This window comes from Liolophura sinensis, chromosome 4 (assembly GCF_032854445.1).
Source record: "Liolophura sinensis isolate JHLJ2023 chromosome 4, CUHK_Ljap_v2, whole genome shotgun sequence".
In the NCBI taxonomy this organism is placed as follows: Eukaryota; Metazoa; Mollusca; class Polyplacophora; order Chitonida; family Chitonidae; genus Liolophura; species Liolophura sinensis.
In genome coordinates this window covers 18,507,941-18,525,495 of record NC_088298.1, presented here as the reverse complement: position 1 = coordinate 18,525,495, position 17,555 = coordinate 18,507,941, and the positions used below count along the sequence as shown (strand labels likewise).

The 17,555-nt window shown below is 38.5% G+C and overlaps 1 protein-coding gene across 1 annotated transcript; it reads right to left on the bottom strand.

Moving 5' to 3' along the window:
- Window positions 1–9,663: 9,663 nt before the first annotated feature.
- Window positions 9,664–16,312, bottom strand: LOC135464489 (toll-like receptor 4). Its single transcript, XM_064741914.1, is given in 3 exon segments — window positions 9,664–11,558; window positions 15,294–15,392; window positions 16,180–16,312. Coding segments are annotated over 3 exon segments (1,548 nt in total). The 3' UTR covers window positions 9,664–10,242.
- Between the last annotated feature and the right edge of the window lie 1,243 nt (window positions 16,313–17,555).

Sequence of the window (17,555 nt, the reverse complement as noted above, 5' to 3'; positions counted from 1 at the left end):
TAATTCATTATGTGTTATCTTGACGTAGATTGTATCATAATCCGACTAATAGGGAAGAATCAAGCCAAAGGGCACGTCATTTTCCTAGCAATTATTATTCATTATTTTGTTATTTGCTCTCAATTTGTCACCCATAGGAAGAACATGCTACATACTCTCACGCATATTATTTCACCCAGAGTAAATTATTCTGTTTTTATTCCACAATGTTTACGATATATATGTAAATATTTTCGTTTGGCTCTAAAGCTCTAAATTACAAAGATAATAAACTGGTTTTCCAAAGTGCACATAAGTTTATCAATGATACAGAAAGGTTTTATGATCATGGTAATGGTAATAACGATGTTAACATTGTAAACAATAAATGATTTATTTCAGCTTATATTCTGTTATCTGAACTATGTATTCCCATATTTATATGTATGTACTTCGTTAGCTATTGTGTTGTTAATTGATGCATGAAGAGGTCTCCGTAGTAGCCATTAGGCTGTGAGCAATGCTCGTTGAATAAATAAAGAAGCCTTTCCCATTTTATCAGAGCATAGAGTTACACAGTCATCTATAAATTTGAGATCGGACGTTTCCGTTGCTGTTGTGCACGAATCCTGTGGATCGGAGTAAGTAACGATGGGCAATGTTGTTAAGACAGCGTGCGTGACATGCAATAATGTACTTCTGCTGTCAAGGTAAATGCTAACTCTTCACGCAGATTTATACAGAGAAGACGAAATCATTGAGAGTAAAACCGGAGCAGTGTGATATTTGGCAAACGGTCACAGGGTGATACATTAATTAGATTTTGATTTTAACTTTTCACCTCAATATTAAAAAACAGCAAAATACAACTCCTAAAGTCATAGTTTAAGAACGTCCATGTAAAGAAACACTTCAGTGATGGTTGGCAGACTTTCTAACTTTCTGACGAGAGCTTAAAGGAGATATTGTAATAGGCATAACAGCAGCCATCCATTTAGAATGAATAAGAGTTTCCAAACAACTTAAAATTCACGAAACACTTTCGGAAAACGATGTCAATGGACTGCAGAAAAAACTGTTGATATTATAAAAAAGGAGGTAAAAAACCCCACAATAGTCTATCAGCTTATAAATTATTAATGTATTTTGTTCACATTACATTTTCACCCAATATTAAGCTTGTACAATGTTCAACCGAGAAATTTCTCATGAACAAATGTACATGCCTAGGCTTTGAGTAACCGTTGTTTTAGTTTCAGCTCAATCGCATCAGCCGTTCTGGAGAATAAGCTCAGCCGTTTTCTTCAAAAATGATCTACAATTTTAGTGAGAATAATAATAATCGAAGAGATACAACAGCGGCTCAATCCCTAGTTAAACCCCTTCAAACATCTTGCAGTCTTTTCCTTATACCGAAAGGATAAATAAATTAAATTGCACATGTACCTACTGCATTCAATATCTTCATTCACTGATCTAACAAACACAGTCAAATGTACATATATCTACCAGATGCTTTTGTTCAACTAGTTCTAACAAGGTGTGACACATTTCCGTCATTTTCGATAGATCTGTTTGTTAAAAACATTCTTCCTTATGTATTTAAATATATAAGGAAGACTGTACAGCAGAATTTACATAATTCACCATGTGTTATGTTGATGTTGATTGTTTCATAACCCCAGGAACAGGGAAGAATCAAGTCAAAGGGCACTTCAGTTTCCGGTTAATTATCTTGGTCAGACCCTTTCACATTTTATCAGAATACATAGCTACTCAGTCTAAATACATCAAATTGGACATTTCGGTTGCTGTATGCACGAATGCTGTGCATTGGAGTACTTGGAGGATGGGCAATGTTGTTAAAACAGCGTGCGTAACATGCATTAATGTACTTCTGCTGTCAAGGTAGACGCTAACGCTTCGAGCAAATCAAAAAAGACGAAAGCATAGAGAGTTAAACCAGAGCAGCGAAGACAGTGGGATATTTGTCTAAGGGTCACACGGCCACACCTTAATTAGATTTGGATTTTAACTTTTTACATGAATGCTAAATACAATTCCAAGAACCATGGTTTAAGAACATCGATGTAAAGAAAAACTTCAGCGATGTTAGCAGACTATCTAAGTTTCTGACTGGAACTTACAGGAGATATGGTAAGAGGCATATCAGAATCCCCCCGAATCAGAATCACCAATATTGGCCTTGTTGGCCTTTTGATTGGTAATTCGGTTCTGAACCATCACGAACAAAATAATCGACAGCCCTTTTCCGTTCAGACCATCAGTTTTAACTTGTACCGAGCACTGTATACCCATGAAGTGCTCACTCCACGCACATCATACACTTGGGAACTCCTTGTGGTCCTGAACAAGTGGATTTCTCTCTAGTACTTCTAGGCGTTCGGCCTAGCACAATATCTTCCATAAGTTATAATCAGAATATTCGGGCTAACTGTAATTTTATTTATACGCTGCGACAGTGGCCCTTAGTCATGTTTATATACGCGTCCTATATGAACAGAATTCATTGTCGAATTACCCTTCCCGCTAAAACCACAGGAATCAGTGATTTATGTGTATATATTCTCCATGCAGATAAACAATTCCAGTGTAATGCCATGAAGCACTTAAAACAACTAGTCAGACTGACGTGAATTACCCAGTTTCACTGTTTGCGGAGGCCTTGATGACCCCGTTCTCGCAACATTCGGAATCGAACTCCGATCTTCACAACCGGCGTTGCACATGTACCAACTGAGCTAAAGGGAATTCCCCGCCAGTTACTGCCATAATAAACACTGGAAAGTTGTTCTCATTTCAGATACAGCATCGATGATTAAAACTGTTAAGCCACGACTTAATTTCGCCACATACCTACGCTATTAGCTCCATCCTTTAAGTTTACACTGAGTCATTGTGGGTTGAGGAGGGGAAGGGCGACAAGTTAATTGTATGTGAGACGAACAAAGATTGTGACCTTGCATGTGGCATGTAATATGAGCTTGCGCGTATAATGTAGGCGTGCTGTAGAAATTATGCACTGTCTAGTCGATTTTTACGCCTCTGAGTTGACGCAGCAACTCTTACGTTATGAATGCGACAATGATAGGTTATCGCCATTCGATTTGGTGTTTGATCTAAGTTATTCACATGGTAATCGGCTAGATAATAAACTAAGGTTTTCTGTTTGCTTGGTTAGGGATTTAACGTTGCTTTTTATAAGAAATCTACCAATTGTTTGTCCAAAGCCGGCTTTGAACCCGCATCTCATGATAGTTAAGAAACCCTAAACAACTAGACCACTGACCATTCTCTCAGCCTGTATCTAATTTACTAATTTTTACATTTATGCATTTAATGACCAAGACCAGATAAAGTCTTATCTCTTTAATAGCCTCTCGAAACCGATACTTTGCTCTTGTAGCATAACAACACAGAATTAACACAAAACATTATGAACAGGAAAAATCTACATTAATTACAAATCGTATCTCATTATGCATTTCCTCATACTGATAAAAGCAATGGACACAATGGCACGGATTGCATTATGATGCACAGTTAACCTACATTCTTTCTCCATCAAAGAAAACAGCAAACGGTAACAAGATGGAGTTCAACTTTTATTACCATGGACATCTTTCCGCGCGTGAAAACCAGCTGCCTTTACCGCTCTTATTTAGACAGACGACTTAATGTCATTGAAACGTTAAAATACCGGATTTTTTTTACGACAGATATACAAGCTACATGCGATCAGATAACCTCCAGGTTGTGTAAACTTAGATAAAAAGACAAAATGTAATTCTGTCACCCTTCGATTCCTTTTTATTACACCCAACGCACTGCCTGTCATTGTGTACATTATCTGGGTCGTTAGATACCCCGATCACGAGACATAGGCGTTTAACTTATGGACGGGTCTATTGGGCGTTGGTGGAAAAATGCATAAACCAGACTTATTATCTAATTTCAAGTGTTATATTCCTCAGACTATTGTACTTTTTTTCAATATTTGTTTTACATTGAGTTTATCAGTATATCTAAAAATCAATATGTATTTCTGTCCTCAACCCTTCGAACTACCCTGGTCATAATTGTTAAAATTTACCCAAATGTTTGTGAACACAGCGTGACTGAGGCACCTATATTTTTCCATGAAAAGCTCTCCATAATGCTCTACATTGTGATAAATTCGCTATACCAATGTGTTACGTGGGTATGTGTCCCGTGAGTTCGTCTCCAGGGTGAAATGTTGTACTGGTCGCTTCGGTATTGTGGCATCTGATCTTCTGGACGACATGGCAGGACGTGTAACCACGCTACAGGCGGGTAACACTTGTAGGCTATCTGACCCCCTGCATGATAACAGGGCAGTTTGACGTGTTTTACACCATTGACGTTTTATTAAGTCGCATTTACATCACTGCTTTTGCGCATGTCAGACACATGATATAGATACCGCTCAAACCCACCAAATGTTCTCCCCAATTATTTTTTTTCTTTCCTGGAACGACCGTTTTACACCGTGTTGGGTAATACTACACTAGTAACATCCACCGTTTGTTGACACGTATCAGTATAAATCAGTATAATGGATCGGGCGGGGCTGCTTACTTGCCTTCGGTGAGTCGTATCAGTGAAGCAGCACTAGAGAAAAGAACGGTGGAAATCCGTCCTACAACAAGGAGGCACATTACATACATTCTAAGGAGTCCTTCATCGTTATATGACTGAAAAATTGTTAAATACAATGTTAAACTCCAAGCACTCACTGACTCACTCCACCGTTTAACGTAATAACAAACTTTCAGAGTAATGTAACATCACCCCTGAACACAAATAAAAAATTGCCGACTGGCTATGATACAAATCGGAACCACAGTTTTGTTTGTTTGTTTTGTTTGATTGATGTTTTACGCCGTACTCAAGAATATTTCACCTATACGACGGCGGCCAACATTATGGTGGGTGGAAACCGGGCACAGCCCGGGGGAAACCCACGGCCATCCGCAGGTTGCTGGAAGACCTTCCCACTTACGGCCGGAGAGGAAGCCAGCATGAGCTGGACTTGAACTCACAGCGACCGCACACAGTTTTGTAATAAGAATTTAGTTAAATAAATTACAGGTATTATTCTATGGTTATGTCAATGCATGAGAGATTCTTGAAAATTGATAACGAAGAAGAAGAAAAAACAGCAACCTGCGTGGTTCGTGGGGTTCCCCCCGTGCTCTGCCCGGTTTGCTCCCACCATAATGCTGGCCGCCGTCGTATAAGTAAAATATTCTTGGGTACGGCGTAAAACACCAATCAAATAAATAAATAAGTACAATACTTTTGTCATTTTACAGCCTGGAGTAGCTTGGTTACAAGCCCAGTAACAAGACTGACATACTTGCCTCAGACGTTTATTTTGTCTGTCCCCGTCTGTCCTTACATTGCGGCGGCATAAAGTCAGCAGGGAATTTTATTACGTTTCACTAAGGGTGTTTCGTCTCTTGGTTCAAAATCCTGTTTTACATGACCCTGTGCCTGTCATGGCGTATGTTAAATTAAGCTAGACGTTAAAACAACAAACTGATCCTCAGACTAGACAGTAATATTCAGGTTATTTCCGCATATTTTCTCATGTCATCCTGGTATGGTTTACGCCTACTGAGATCGCCTGAAATATTTGTCCTTGTGGAACCTTTGATCCGTCAACCTGACACGTATTTAAGCATATTGTAAACAAATCTACCCACAGGTCTGCGATGCAAGTCCTTCAAGACTAATTGAAGACTGATCCCGCTCATCCGACAGTCCGCCCGATCACACGGCCTGACGTCAGTTCAGCCCGCTCCATCCCAACATCCCATTTACGCACCCGCCACACCCGACTCTCCCACTCGACTACCCCGCCGCCACCACCCATAGGAATAACCTAGGATTTACACCCCTCTTCACCCGCCTCACCCAACCATAAGAATAACCCACAAGCGGAGAAAGTGACCTGATGCTCTACTTCTGCATACGTACATCAAGGTCGTAAAAAGGACGAACAATTAAACAGATCGGCAGTTGTGCTCTTGGGCAAAACATTTCAAGGCGATTTTCCGTATTCGAAGGTGGCATGTTATTTACCATGTCAAAGAATTTAGGTAATCCCTAGAGTGTAACACCGACAGTTTTAAACCAGGAAGGTACATGTTCACGACTTCAGTACGTAAATAGATACTGTATATAACTGCAGGAAAGAGAACAGACAACAAATCTCCTGCCTTTTGTCAGTCTAACTGATTTAATTCACGTAAGAGTATGGAATTTATCAACTATATTGCCCCTATCACCATGGCGATAAAACAAAATTAGCTTTAAAACTGTTAACTGCTATTTTATAAGCTTCAGAATCAAATGTAAACAAGAAATAAGTATATGTATATTCATATAGTAAACATTATTAAATAAAAAAAGAAATAAATATATACAACGTCTAATAAATGATACTCTATGTGTACGTGAGTATACGATAAAAGTGGTAAGGGCTGCATCTCAGAACAAAACTGACACAGCAAATGGATACTTGCGCGTTCCAAACTTTTTGCACGATTTGCCTGAAGATTTACAATTTCAGTGGAACATATTCGTTGAACATACTAATTTTCCGAACGTGACACATGCACAAATCTGTAATAGTTAACGGCTACGTCTAATACTTATTTTAAATTATTGTTGTTTCAACAATTTAATAACACTGATACCTCTAAGCAATGTCCATTCTGAAGGGATTTTCACCCGCTCTTCTGGACGTTAGTGACACAAATGCATCTTCAGCATCTTGACTGATTAAAATTATCACCACAGAAATGTAGGCGAGAATTTACACTTTCGCTGACTTTACAGATACACCCAGTTTTTTTTATTTTGTTTGTTTGTTTTCTATTTCTTTGATAAACTTCTGTCCACAATTAGGCGTAGTTTAGTTTCAGAACGCTACTACCACACTGTGAGTGAGTGAGTGAGTGCTTGGGGTTTTACGTCGTTGTCATCAATTTTCAGTCATATGACGACGAAGGAATCCTTCGAGTGCATATAATGTTCCACCTTCTCGCACGGCGGATTTCCACTGCTCTTTTATCTAGTGCTGCTTCACTGAGAAACCTTACCGAAGGCAAGTAAGCCGCGCCGCCCTAGCCATTATACTGATACGGGTCAGCCAATCGTTGCACTGTCCCCTTCATGCTGAACGCCAAGCGAGAAAGTTACAAGTTCCTCTTTTAATATTGTCTGTGTGCTTTTATGTTAAATGTGGTAGATGTATATGCCCCAGCTCAGTGAGCACAAAATATAATCGGGGTGTAAAAATAATCGACAGTCATAGAGGTGTAAAAGTACAATATGTACAAATATGTGTATAATATATATGTAAAAGGAGATAAATAAAAACATCTGTGCACATCAATGCTTTAAATGTCACAAGGAGGCCGGTAATCCATGGTATACAATGGACGCTAAGTACAAGTTCTATATCTCGGTAAGTGGGTACAAATTCCTGTGGGTCGAGGTGGAGGTGTGTCTACGATAATATTTCCCACAGAAAAGCATGTTATGTGTATGTACAAATATACACCATTGCTGTCGTTTAATAAAGAAAAACCCCAAATGAACACAAAGCGACCATTATTTATTTATTTATTTATTTGGCGTTATTCCTAACTAGGTGGCCAGCATTATTGTGGGAAGAAACAGTGGAGAGCTCGGGGAAACCCAGGAACATCCGCAGGTTGCTGAGAGACCTTCCCATGTACAGGCGGCTTTTCTTCTGAGAGTTTACCTTGAATATAATAATAGGCGAGTTTCTCTATTCTCGTTAAAGGTGAACATAGTTCTACCATATCGAGTGACTTATGAAAATTGTTATGCAGCCTTTCTTGACATTAATTTAACGTTCACCTGTCTCACTGTGTCCCAGAGGCACAAGTAACAACTTTTTCATTTATATACTATCTTTTCAAGCTCACAAATGCTTAGATCTTCAGTTTTTACAGTGAAACTTTTTCAAACTCCCATGTTAAAGTAAATGTGATCAAAACATTTTGACAAGTCAAATGATACAGTACGTAAGGTGATAATTTGGGAAATCGAAATTCCTCTGTTGTATTTTATGGCCCTTAATTGCAGGCCATATGATGTGTTCATCGTGGGGGATCGCTCACTAATCAGCGGAGTCGTAAGCTCTAATTCATTGGCTGCACTGGGGCGTTAAGTAGAAGGATTTATCACATGTGGGTGCCCCCGGGATAGAGATGATTTTCATCTGATACTTCGGTTTCATGAAGCTTACTCTCTCTGTGTGTTGAAACAGACATTCTAGCCTTCGACCAAAATCGACGTTCAGGGTCAATAATGGCAAGGCCGAATCCCCAAATCCCCAAAACGTCTTTAACGCGCACTACCAAAAAACTAAGAACGTATATAAAATACGAAATTAAAACGGAATCAATGAAAACGGAAAGATGTGTTTGTTTTAATGAAAAAATGATTAGGTGTATGCATGTATATATATTTGAGTCCATGCTGCCTACACTGGAGTACCCTGCAGAAAACACAGGATATAACACAGCACTCAGTCACACTGTACTGATACCGAGCCGACTAATCCTCTTTCCTTGCTCTAACATCCCATGCAGTGGTGAGCGTCAATAGAGGCAGTAACAAGAATACCGCCACATGGGAAACGGATGACCATCCGCAGGCTGTGCCACTGGCTTTTTAGTTGGCGAAATGACCATTAATTGTTTAATGGCTATGGAAGAATTGGGCATGGACAAGCCATTAATTTACGTTGAATTAACCATTTTCATGGCACTGATCATGATTTAGTGGATACAGTTGAATTCAGTCGATGGGTATGCAAAAAATTAATGGTCAAAAGAGGAAGCCAGCATGAGCTGGACTTGAACTCACAGCGACCCCATTGGTGAGAGGCACCTGGGTCATTGCGCCGTGCTACGATCCTGTCTAAAATATTTCCTTCTATGAGAAAAATCTCCTAAATTTAACAAAAAGTCTGTTTATTGCAACGGATTATTTTGTTAAAATATAGCACTCTATTCTATTCATTCAACATAAGAATTCTATTAGACTAACGGGATATTATGTTGAATATGACAGAATAGTGTGTTATATTAACACAAAACATTCTACCATCATATAGACAACAGACTGCTGATAAATTAACACATAATTTTTGTCTTGTGTCAAACAATGATGAATTGTTCTGTCCACAAATTTGCGAATATTTTTACTAATTTATACGGCAACTTATATAAAATATTAAAATATACTTTATAACTGCTTTCTGTTACTATCTCATTACAATAAATATTCAGAAAAACCTCTTTCAAATTCAAGTTCAGGATATACTCATGATTTTATAACCAAATATATACACGAGGAGAGTTTATAGCAATCAGTAAAACAAAATTACAAAACCTCCAAATGGTCCCGTTAAATACAATGTGCTCAAATAATCGAAATACTGTATATATAGGTACATATATAAACAATACATAAGTACAAATAGCAGCATACAATAATATATTTACGTAAATATACATACATGTGTACACAGTCTTAACGCAACACGCGCATTTTAAAGATTTATAACTCCCCTAACAAGAGGGGTTCAGTCCTCCTTAATGTCGGTGATTCACACAACCAAAATGTTCTCCATCTGTATCTAAATGCCGGACGCTGCACCAAGCTGATACATGTAGAACACTGGATAACCGGTACTTCTTAATGCCTATGTGGCGAAACACCCTAAATACCAGTTTAATCTCTTGGAAAAGAATGTGCTACGTACCGGCTCTTTTAATACCATAAAAGCCGAGCCCTCTCGAACTTTACGCAATTCACAATAGTTTAAACATTTGTTTTTTTTTTCATTGTTTTTATTTGTTTATAGTGTTACATAATTACTGTATTTATAGCATGCTCTTTTTTCCAACTCTCCACTGACACTGTTTTGATATTAGATTTACGTGCACTTAAGCTGTTAGATGCATTATCAGCTGGATGGTACATGTATTAGTCTAAAGCAAACTCATTATATACAAATACAAACTGTTCATTTTTCAATATTGACTTCATACAATTTGTGTAGAACGCATAAAGTTCCGGTGAAGACATAACTACAAAAAGAAAGCAATGAAGGGGTCACTGGTGGTTAGAAGAGGTCTTGGTTGAAGTACATCGAATACAGGAAAATATAATTTATTGATCTGGTAGGCTTACAGCGGCTTTAAGGTTTCTCCAGAAAATTATCTGTACCTCTGGAGCAGCGCTCCACTTTAGGAATGTAATCTTGTGCCAGAGATTTCTCAACGCTCTCGGCATTTGACGAACTGGAATATCTTCCATTAGCACACACAGTATGACATCCTCTCTGCCTTCTTCCAGGCATTTCATGCCGGCGTACTCGATTTCCAGAGGACCGAATCGAGATTCCAGAAATCCGGGACTGATGATTAGCAAAATCTTTCGACTCTCTTTCATTTTGTCCACAATGTTTTCATGAATAGGTTTTCCAGGAATGAAATCTCTGTCGTGAATACAGAGCCGGAGCGGATTGTCAACCAATTCAAGTTTTGGTCGTAATTGTCGGATGACCCATTCGTACTCGTCAGAAGTATAAGCCACAAAGGCGTCGTAGATGTACTCCTGGTCAACAAACATGTTTTCTGGGGGCATCAGTTTAGTATACAGCCAGTATCTGAGGTTTAATCGGTAACGATACATCGCGGTGAAGAGCAAAATAAGGACAAATGATGTCAGAATGCTCACCACCGAGATTATCAGATAAGTATGACTGATGCATGTAACTTCGAAATTAGCTAAGTGCAGCTTGAACAGCTTCAAGGAAACCCAGGTTCCGTTGGACAAGAGACACTCGTATTTGTCCACATTATCCATGTGAGCCTTTTGACGATAAAGCCATCGAATGAATAAGACTATTTCACATGTGCACTGTAATGGATTACCTGTAAGTAAGAGCTGAAAGGATTGTCCATCCCTCGCCATCGATATCCAGGTGTCCAACTGTTTCATTTCCTCATATTGGAAATCAGTAATAGCGTTGAAAGTTAAATCCAGCTGTTCAAGGTTACTGAGATGTGACAAAACCTTGGGTAGTCGCTGTAGCTTATTATATGCCAAATTAACTTCTGTCAGCTTTAGGTTTTTCCTGAAAAGCTTTGGATTTATATCCGTTAACTTGTTCAGAGATATGTCCAATTCTTCTAAGGCTGGCAGGAAGTCAAATGGGGAACTCTGGGAACGGAAAACCCCTTCCAGATATGGGCAATCGGACAATTTTAGTGTTTTTATTTTTTCGAAATTTTCGAAGTAAATCTCCGACATTTTTCGGCATTTGGCCCCTGAAATATCGAGGTGAGTCAATCCGTTTGGAAATCCCGCAGCGGGGGCAAACCAGCATTCCTCGAGATTAATGTCCGCGGCGCCCAGATACCGCAGGCTTCGTGAGAATTCGAAATTTAATAGAACCGGTGCAGGGAACCAGTCTTCACATCCTGAAACCGAGAACCAAGACAGGTTTGGTGGCAAAATAATGTCCGGTAGGATAGGCTTTGGTGGCACTTTTAGGGCACTGATAGCCCCAGTGGCATGGGCATCCTCGTCTTTGATTCTACTAAAGTCCAGAATTTTTAACTGTAAACTATTCCGTAAGCTCCACATAAACTTTTTGGGAGTAAAATGAAAACTGTGGTACGACAAGTTGAGGCTTTCCAGGCAGTCCATTCGAAACTCTATGGGATTAGATTGCCGTGTTCATAGAAAATGTAGTTCTGGGAAAGGTCCCACAGATCGCACACATATTTCACGCGTGTAATTAAAGTCGCCAATCTTCAACAAGTAGTCTTTTCTGACAACATCACCGTTAACCATTGAAATCTTAATGGCCGTCCATGTTTATAGTGTCAAGGCCTTTCAGGGATAGAACAGCCCGGGCGTAGCCCCAGCTGAACGTTAAACTAAGATCCAGAGTTTCAAGGGAGCCCAACGGCTCGAACGCACCGCTCAAAATAGTATGAATTTCACAGTTTATCAGTTCCACTCCTGACGGCAACGTTTCTTAGCCCTTCAAACGCATCCTTTTCAATTGTCAACCAGTTACAATAACGCCTGACCCTGTATACGGACGCGTCTGTGTCCTCTTCGGATGTGGAAATTCTGGATAACTGAGACAGCGTTTCCCCAACCATTTTCAAATTTGAAGTTATCGGGTACATCTATAAACAACGTGGTAAGCCTTTCAGGTGACTAAAAGAGTTGTCTACCCCTTTCCATTGAGGGAACGTCGCAGATCTTTGGATTCGTATCACTTGTAAACTCACGAGTGGTTCAAAAAGCGTTGGTGAGGTCAATCACCCCAAATAGAAGTGGGTTGCTTGACAAATTCAAAAAAAGTAGATTCCGGGTCCCTGAAATGCCCCTGGCGACAAATGCTCTAATTTGTTGTTGCACAGATCCAGAGTTTCCAGATTCGATGCGGCTTCAAATGTCCCGTTTTCAATCTGAAAAATGTTGTTATCACTCAGATCAATTCCACGGAGATCGACAGAAAGCTTTTCAGTCGGCACAGACGTAAGATTTTCAAATCGACAGTCAAGAAAATGTCCGGTTGACATCACGACGACAATTCGAGTCTCCCAATGTGCAGACCGAGACAAGAACGACAAAAATGGCGGTGGAGAAGCTCATAGACATGGTGAATGGCTACAGTTTTTTAACATTACAGATTTCCCCTCTCACAGGCTGGGCTGGTTTCTCAAACAGGGCAGATCACACACTGTACAATCGACGGGCATGGTTTCTTCTGGCTACGAAAAATCAATACAATATATGATTTCAAGGATCACTTTGTGAATAAATTTGCCAGAAACAATACCTTTTAAATTAATACACACACTTGCACAAATTTTGTGTCTTGTTGAGTTTCTCTCCACAGCAGTCAGGATAAGTGATTTATAACGCATAAAAAAGTTATACACGAGTGTATACGGCAGTTATATACCGCGTATTACTCCCGGTTTTAAAAAATTTCAAAAAGTTGAAAACGTCATTGTTTTTACATGACAAGACAAAATTGGGATTTAATTAGTTTATAGTCTTGATACTTTGTATTCTGTACATCCACATTTGGTTAGAGGGTAAAAATAAAGTGGTGTAAAGTGTATGTGACAAGAGCTGCCCCTTGAAAATAAAGTACGCGACCGAACAATAGCGTCATTATGTAAGTAGGTTGTCACCATTTGCTTGAACTCTTTGACCTCGGTTACACGCCTAGTAAGGAGGCAAAATAGACTTCAGGGATGTAGCCATAACGTACCTCTTACCAGGTATACAGTATATATGACCGCGACCAAACACTTCAAGCTTAAGCGATAACCCTTATTTAACGTATGTTGAAGATCAATAATCATTTTAAATACAGCATGCATCCAGGTCCCCAGACACCGAGGCGAACGTTCTAAACATTCGTCCATCGAAGCGGTGGGCGCAAGTTAGACGTCTTTGAGATTATCCATTTGCAATGTAATTGTGTAATAAATGAATAATGGACTAGTTAATTAACAATTAACAATTAATAAACAATAATCAATAATAATAATTAAATAATATTATAATTAATAATAATAATAATATATATATATATATAATTATAATTAATAATAAAAATTAGTTTTATAATAATAAATGAATGGTGCTATTGTCTGGGAATGTTTAATTTCGTGTAAACAAGTTATAAATGAGTGTACAAGGAAGATAAACAACCTTTTCAGTCCAGGTAATTAAAAAGTCCCATCGATATGCCTGGTATTGCACTGTCGTTGCAGACTATATAAAAGAGATAAACAAAAAATTAAGCCAATTCCGACACGGGGTTCTGGAAAAATTGATTCCAAAATGTTTCCATATCAACCCAACATGGTCATCGGGTATGGTGGCAGAAGATTCGTACTCTCCAAATTCAATTCAAGGTCCACTACCTATTTAAGTTTTATTCATTTCTACTTTGGTATTTTAATGGCTCGAGTTTTGTTTAATTATTCAAAATACAAAAATAAAAAAAAATGTTTTTTTTTATCTTAGCATCTCCAACTTCCGGTTTGCACACGTAAAAAGTTTGTCTCCTTGCCTTCAGATAATACTAGACCTGAAGACGTCTGTAGCTTCATTTGCTAAGAGGAAATACCCACTTCCGGTTTTGAAGATGTCACTGCCGGTTTTGCAAAAATTGCATTGTCGGAATCAGCGTCCAAAATTGCATCAGACAGACTATTTCTCACAGTGAAAATTTTCAAAAGTGTACAAATTATTAACAAACAATGGGTTTTTGGTCACATGAGATTTTCACCCAATATTAAGTTTCTACACTATTCAACCGAGAAAGTCCCAATGAACAAATTGTCTACGTTTTGAGTAACCGCTGTTTTAATTTCAGCTCAATCGCATCAGCCGTTCTGGAGAATAAGTTCTTTTCTGTTTTCCGCAAAATCCAACATGGCCACAAAGTGACGTGATCAAACGTTTTTAAAAGTTAAGGTGCACAACTTTAGATCCTTACCTAAAACAACCCACAGTATCTTAGACGTCCGCTCAGCCGTTTTCTACAAAAACGATCCACAGTTTTAGTGAGAATAATAATAACCCAAAGAGATACTACAACGGATTAACCCCTAATTAAACCCCGTCAAACATCTACACGGCTTTTCCTTATACCGAAAGGATGAGTAAATTCAAATGTACACGTATCTATTGCATTCAATATCTTCATACTCTGATCTAAAGAACACATATACTCACCAGATGGTTTTGTGCAAGCAGCTCTGACATGGTGTGAAACAGTTCTCTCATTTTTGATCAATCTGAATATTAAAGACATTCTTCCTTATGTATTTAAATACAGAATGTACATAATTCATTATGTGTTATCTTGACGTAGATTGTATCATAATCCGACTAACAGGGAAGAATCAAGCCAAAGGGCACGTCAGTTTCCCAGCAATTATTATTCTTTATTTTTTATTTGCTCTCAATTTGCCACCTATAGGAAGCACATGTTACATGTTGTTAAGACAGCGTGAGTAACATGCAATAATGTACTTCTGCTGTCAAGGTAGACGCTAACGCTTTGAGCAGATCTATACAGAAAAGACGAAAGCATGGAGAGTAAAACCGAAGCATTGTGATATTTGGCAAACGGTCACAGGGTGATACCGTCATTAGATTTTGATTTTAACTTTTCACCTCAATGTTAAAAAACAGCAAAATACAACTCCTAGAGTCATGGTTTAAGCACATCCATGTAAAGAAACACTTAAGTGATGTTGGCAGACTTTCTAAGTTTCTGACTGGAGCTTAAAGGAGATATTGTAATAGGCATAACAGCAGCCCTTCATTCAGAATAAACAAGAGTTTCCAAACAACTTACCTAAAATTGGTAATGTTAGGCCTAATATTGGCCTTGTTGGGCTTTTGCTTGGTAAGTCCGTTCTGAACGATGACCAATTGACACTTCTTGTATTCCTCCGTTCAGGCCAACAGTTTTAATTTGTACCGAGCACTGTGTACCCATGAAGTGCTCACGTCACACGCGCCATACACATCGGAACTCTTAGTGATCCTAACCGAGTGGATTTCTCTCGAGTACTGCTGCATGGCGTTAGGCTAGTCACAATATCTTCCATAAATCATAATCAGAATATTCAGGCTAATTGTAATTTTATCTATTAAATTGTTGCGACAATAGCCCCTTGTCATGTTTACATACGCGTCCTATATAAATAAAATTCACTGTGGAATTACCCGTTCCTCAGGAAAACCACAGGAATTAGCCATGTATATGTATACACTCTCCATGCGGATAAACAGTTCCAATGTGATGCCATGACACATTAAAATCAACTGGTCACACTGACGTGAACCACCCAGTGCGGAGGCCTTGGTGACAATACTCCGACAATCTTAGTGCAGTCCATTATTCGATGATGACCTCTTTTGTTCCACCAATATGAGGTGAATATCTATACGTCCCAAGAGGAAAAGTTCGGCACTAACATGCCAAAATTGAGTACTTTACCACGAGAAGTCCATTTTCCACTCAAAAAACTGAGCGCCATTGTATACGAAAAACATTGCTGAGTATGTTTAGTGTTTATAAGGAATGTTTAAAGTGAACTGGGAATCTATATCGAGAGCAAGCTTTAAAATTCGCGAAATACTTTCGAAAAACGATGTCAATGCACTGCAGAGAAACCATATTGATATTATACAAAGGAGTTTAAAAAAAAAACCCACTATAGTCTATTAGATTATAAGTCATTAATTTACAATTTACATTAATCATTATTAGTTTACAAAATACTTGTGATTTATCAGGCAATCACTTAACACTCAAATACTACATGTACACCTGTATCCGTTGATTTTTATTCTTCATCAGTGCACACATAATACTGCCGTTTGATTGATTAAACCGGAACACAAATATACACCTGTAGAGGGTGATAGATTTACACTTTGGCAACATTCGGATTCGAACTCAGATCTTTACAACCGAAGCCCAGCGTTACACATGTACCAACTGAGCTAAAGGGAATTCCCGCCAGTTACTGCCATAATAAACGCTGGAAAGTTGTTCTCAATTCAGATACAGGTTAGGGTTTAACGTCGCTTTTTATAAGTAATCTACAAATTGTTTGTCCAAAGCCGGCTTTAAACCCGCATCTCATGATAGTTAAGAAACCCTAAACAACTAGACCACTGACCATTCTCTCAGCCTGTATCTAATTTGCCAAGTTTTACATTTATGCTTTTATTGACCAAGACCAGATAAAGTTGTATCACTTAATAGCCTGTCGAAAACGATACTTTGCTCTTACTACACAGAATCAACATAAAACTTTATGAACAGGAAAAATCTACATTAATTACAAATCGTATCTCATTATGCATTTCCTCATACTGATAAAAGCAATGGACACAATGGCACGGATTGCGTTTTGATGCACAGTTAACCTACATTCTTTCTCCATCAAAGAAAACAGCAAACGGTAACAAGATGGTGTTCAACTATTATTACCATGGACATCTTTCCACGCGTGAAAACCAGCTGCCATTACCGCTCTTATTTAGACAGACGACTTAATGTCATTGAAGCATTAAAATAACGGATTTTTTTACGACAGATATACAAGCTACATGCGATCAGATATACCTCCAGGTTCTGTAAACTTAGATGAAACGATTGAATGTAAATAGAATACACCCGCCTCGTGAATATGTGTGACGTATATTTATGACGTAAATATACACGTGATAAACGTAATAATGTAGAATGCCACGTTATTTGCTACGGTGGTCTGTTAGTGCCATGTGAAACTTACAAGGTTTTCTAATGATTTACGATGCCTCAAGGTTTTTCTAATTAAAGCTCACTAATGGGAACAACGAAAGAACTTAAAATACATGGAAAAGGGAATTAACGCAAACACCAAAATATT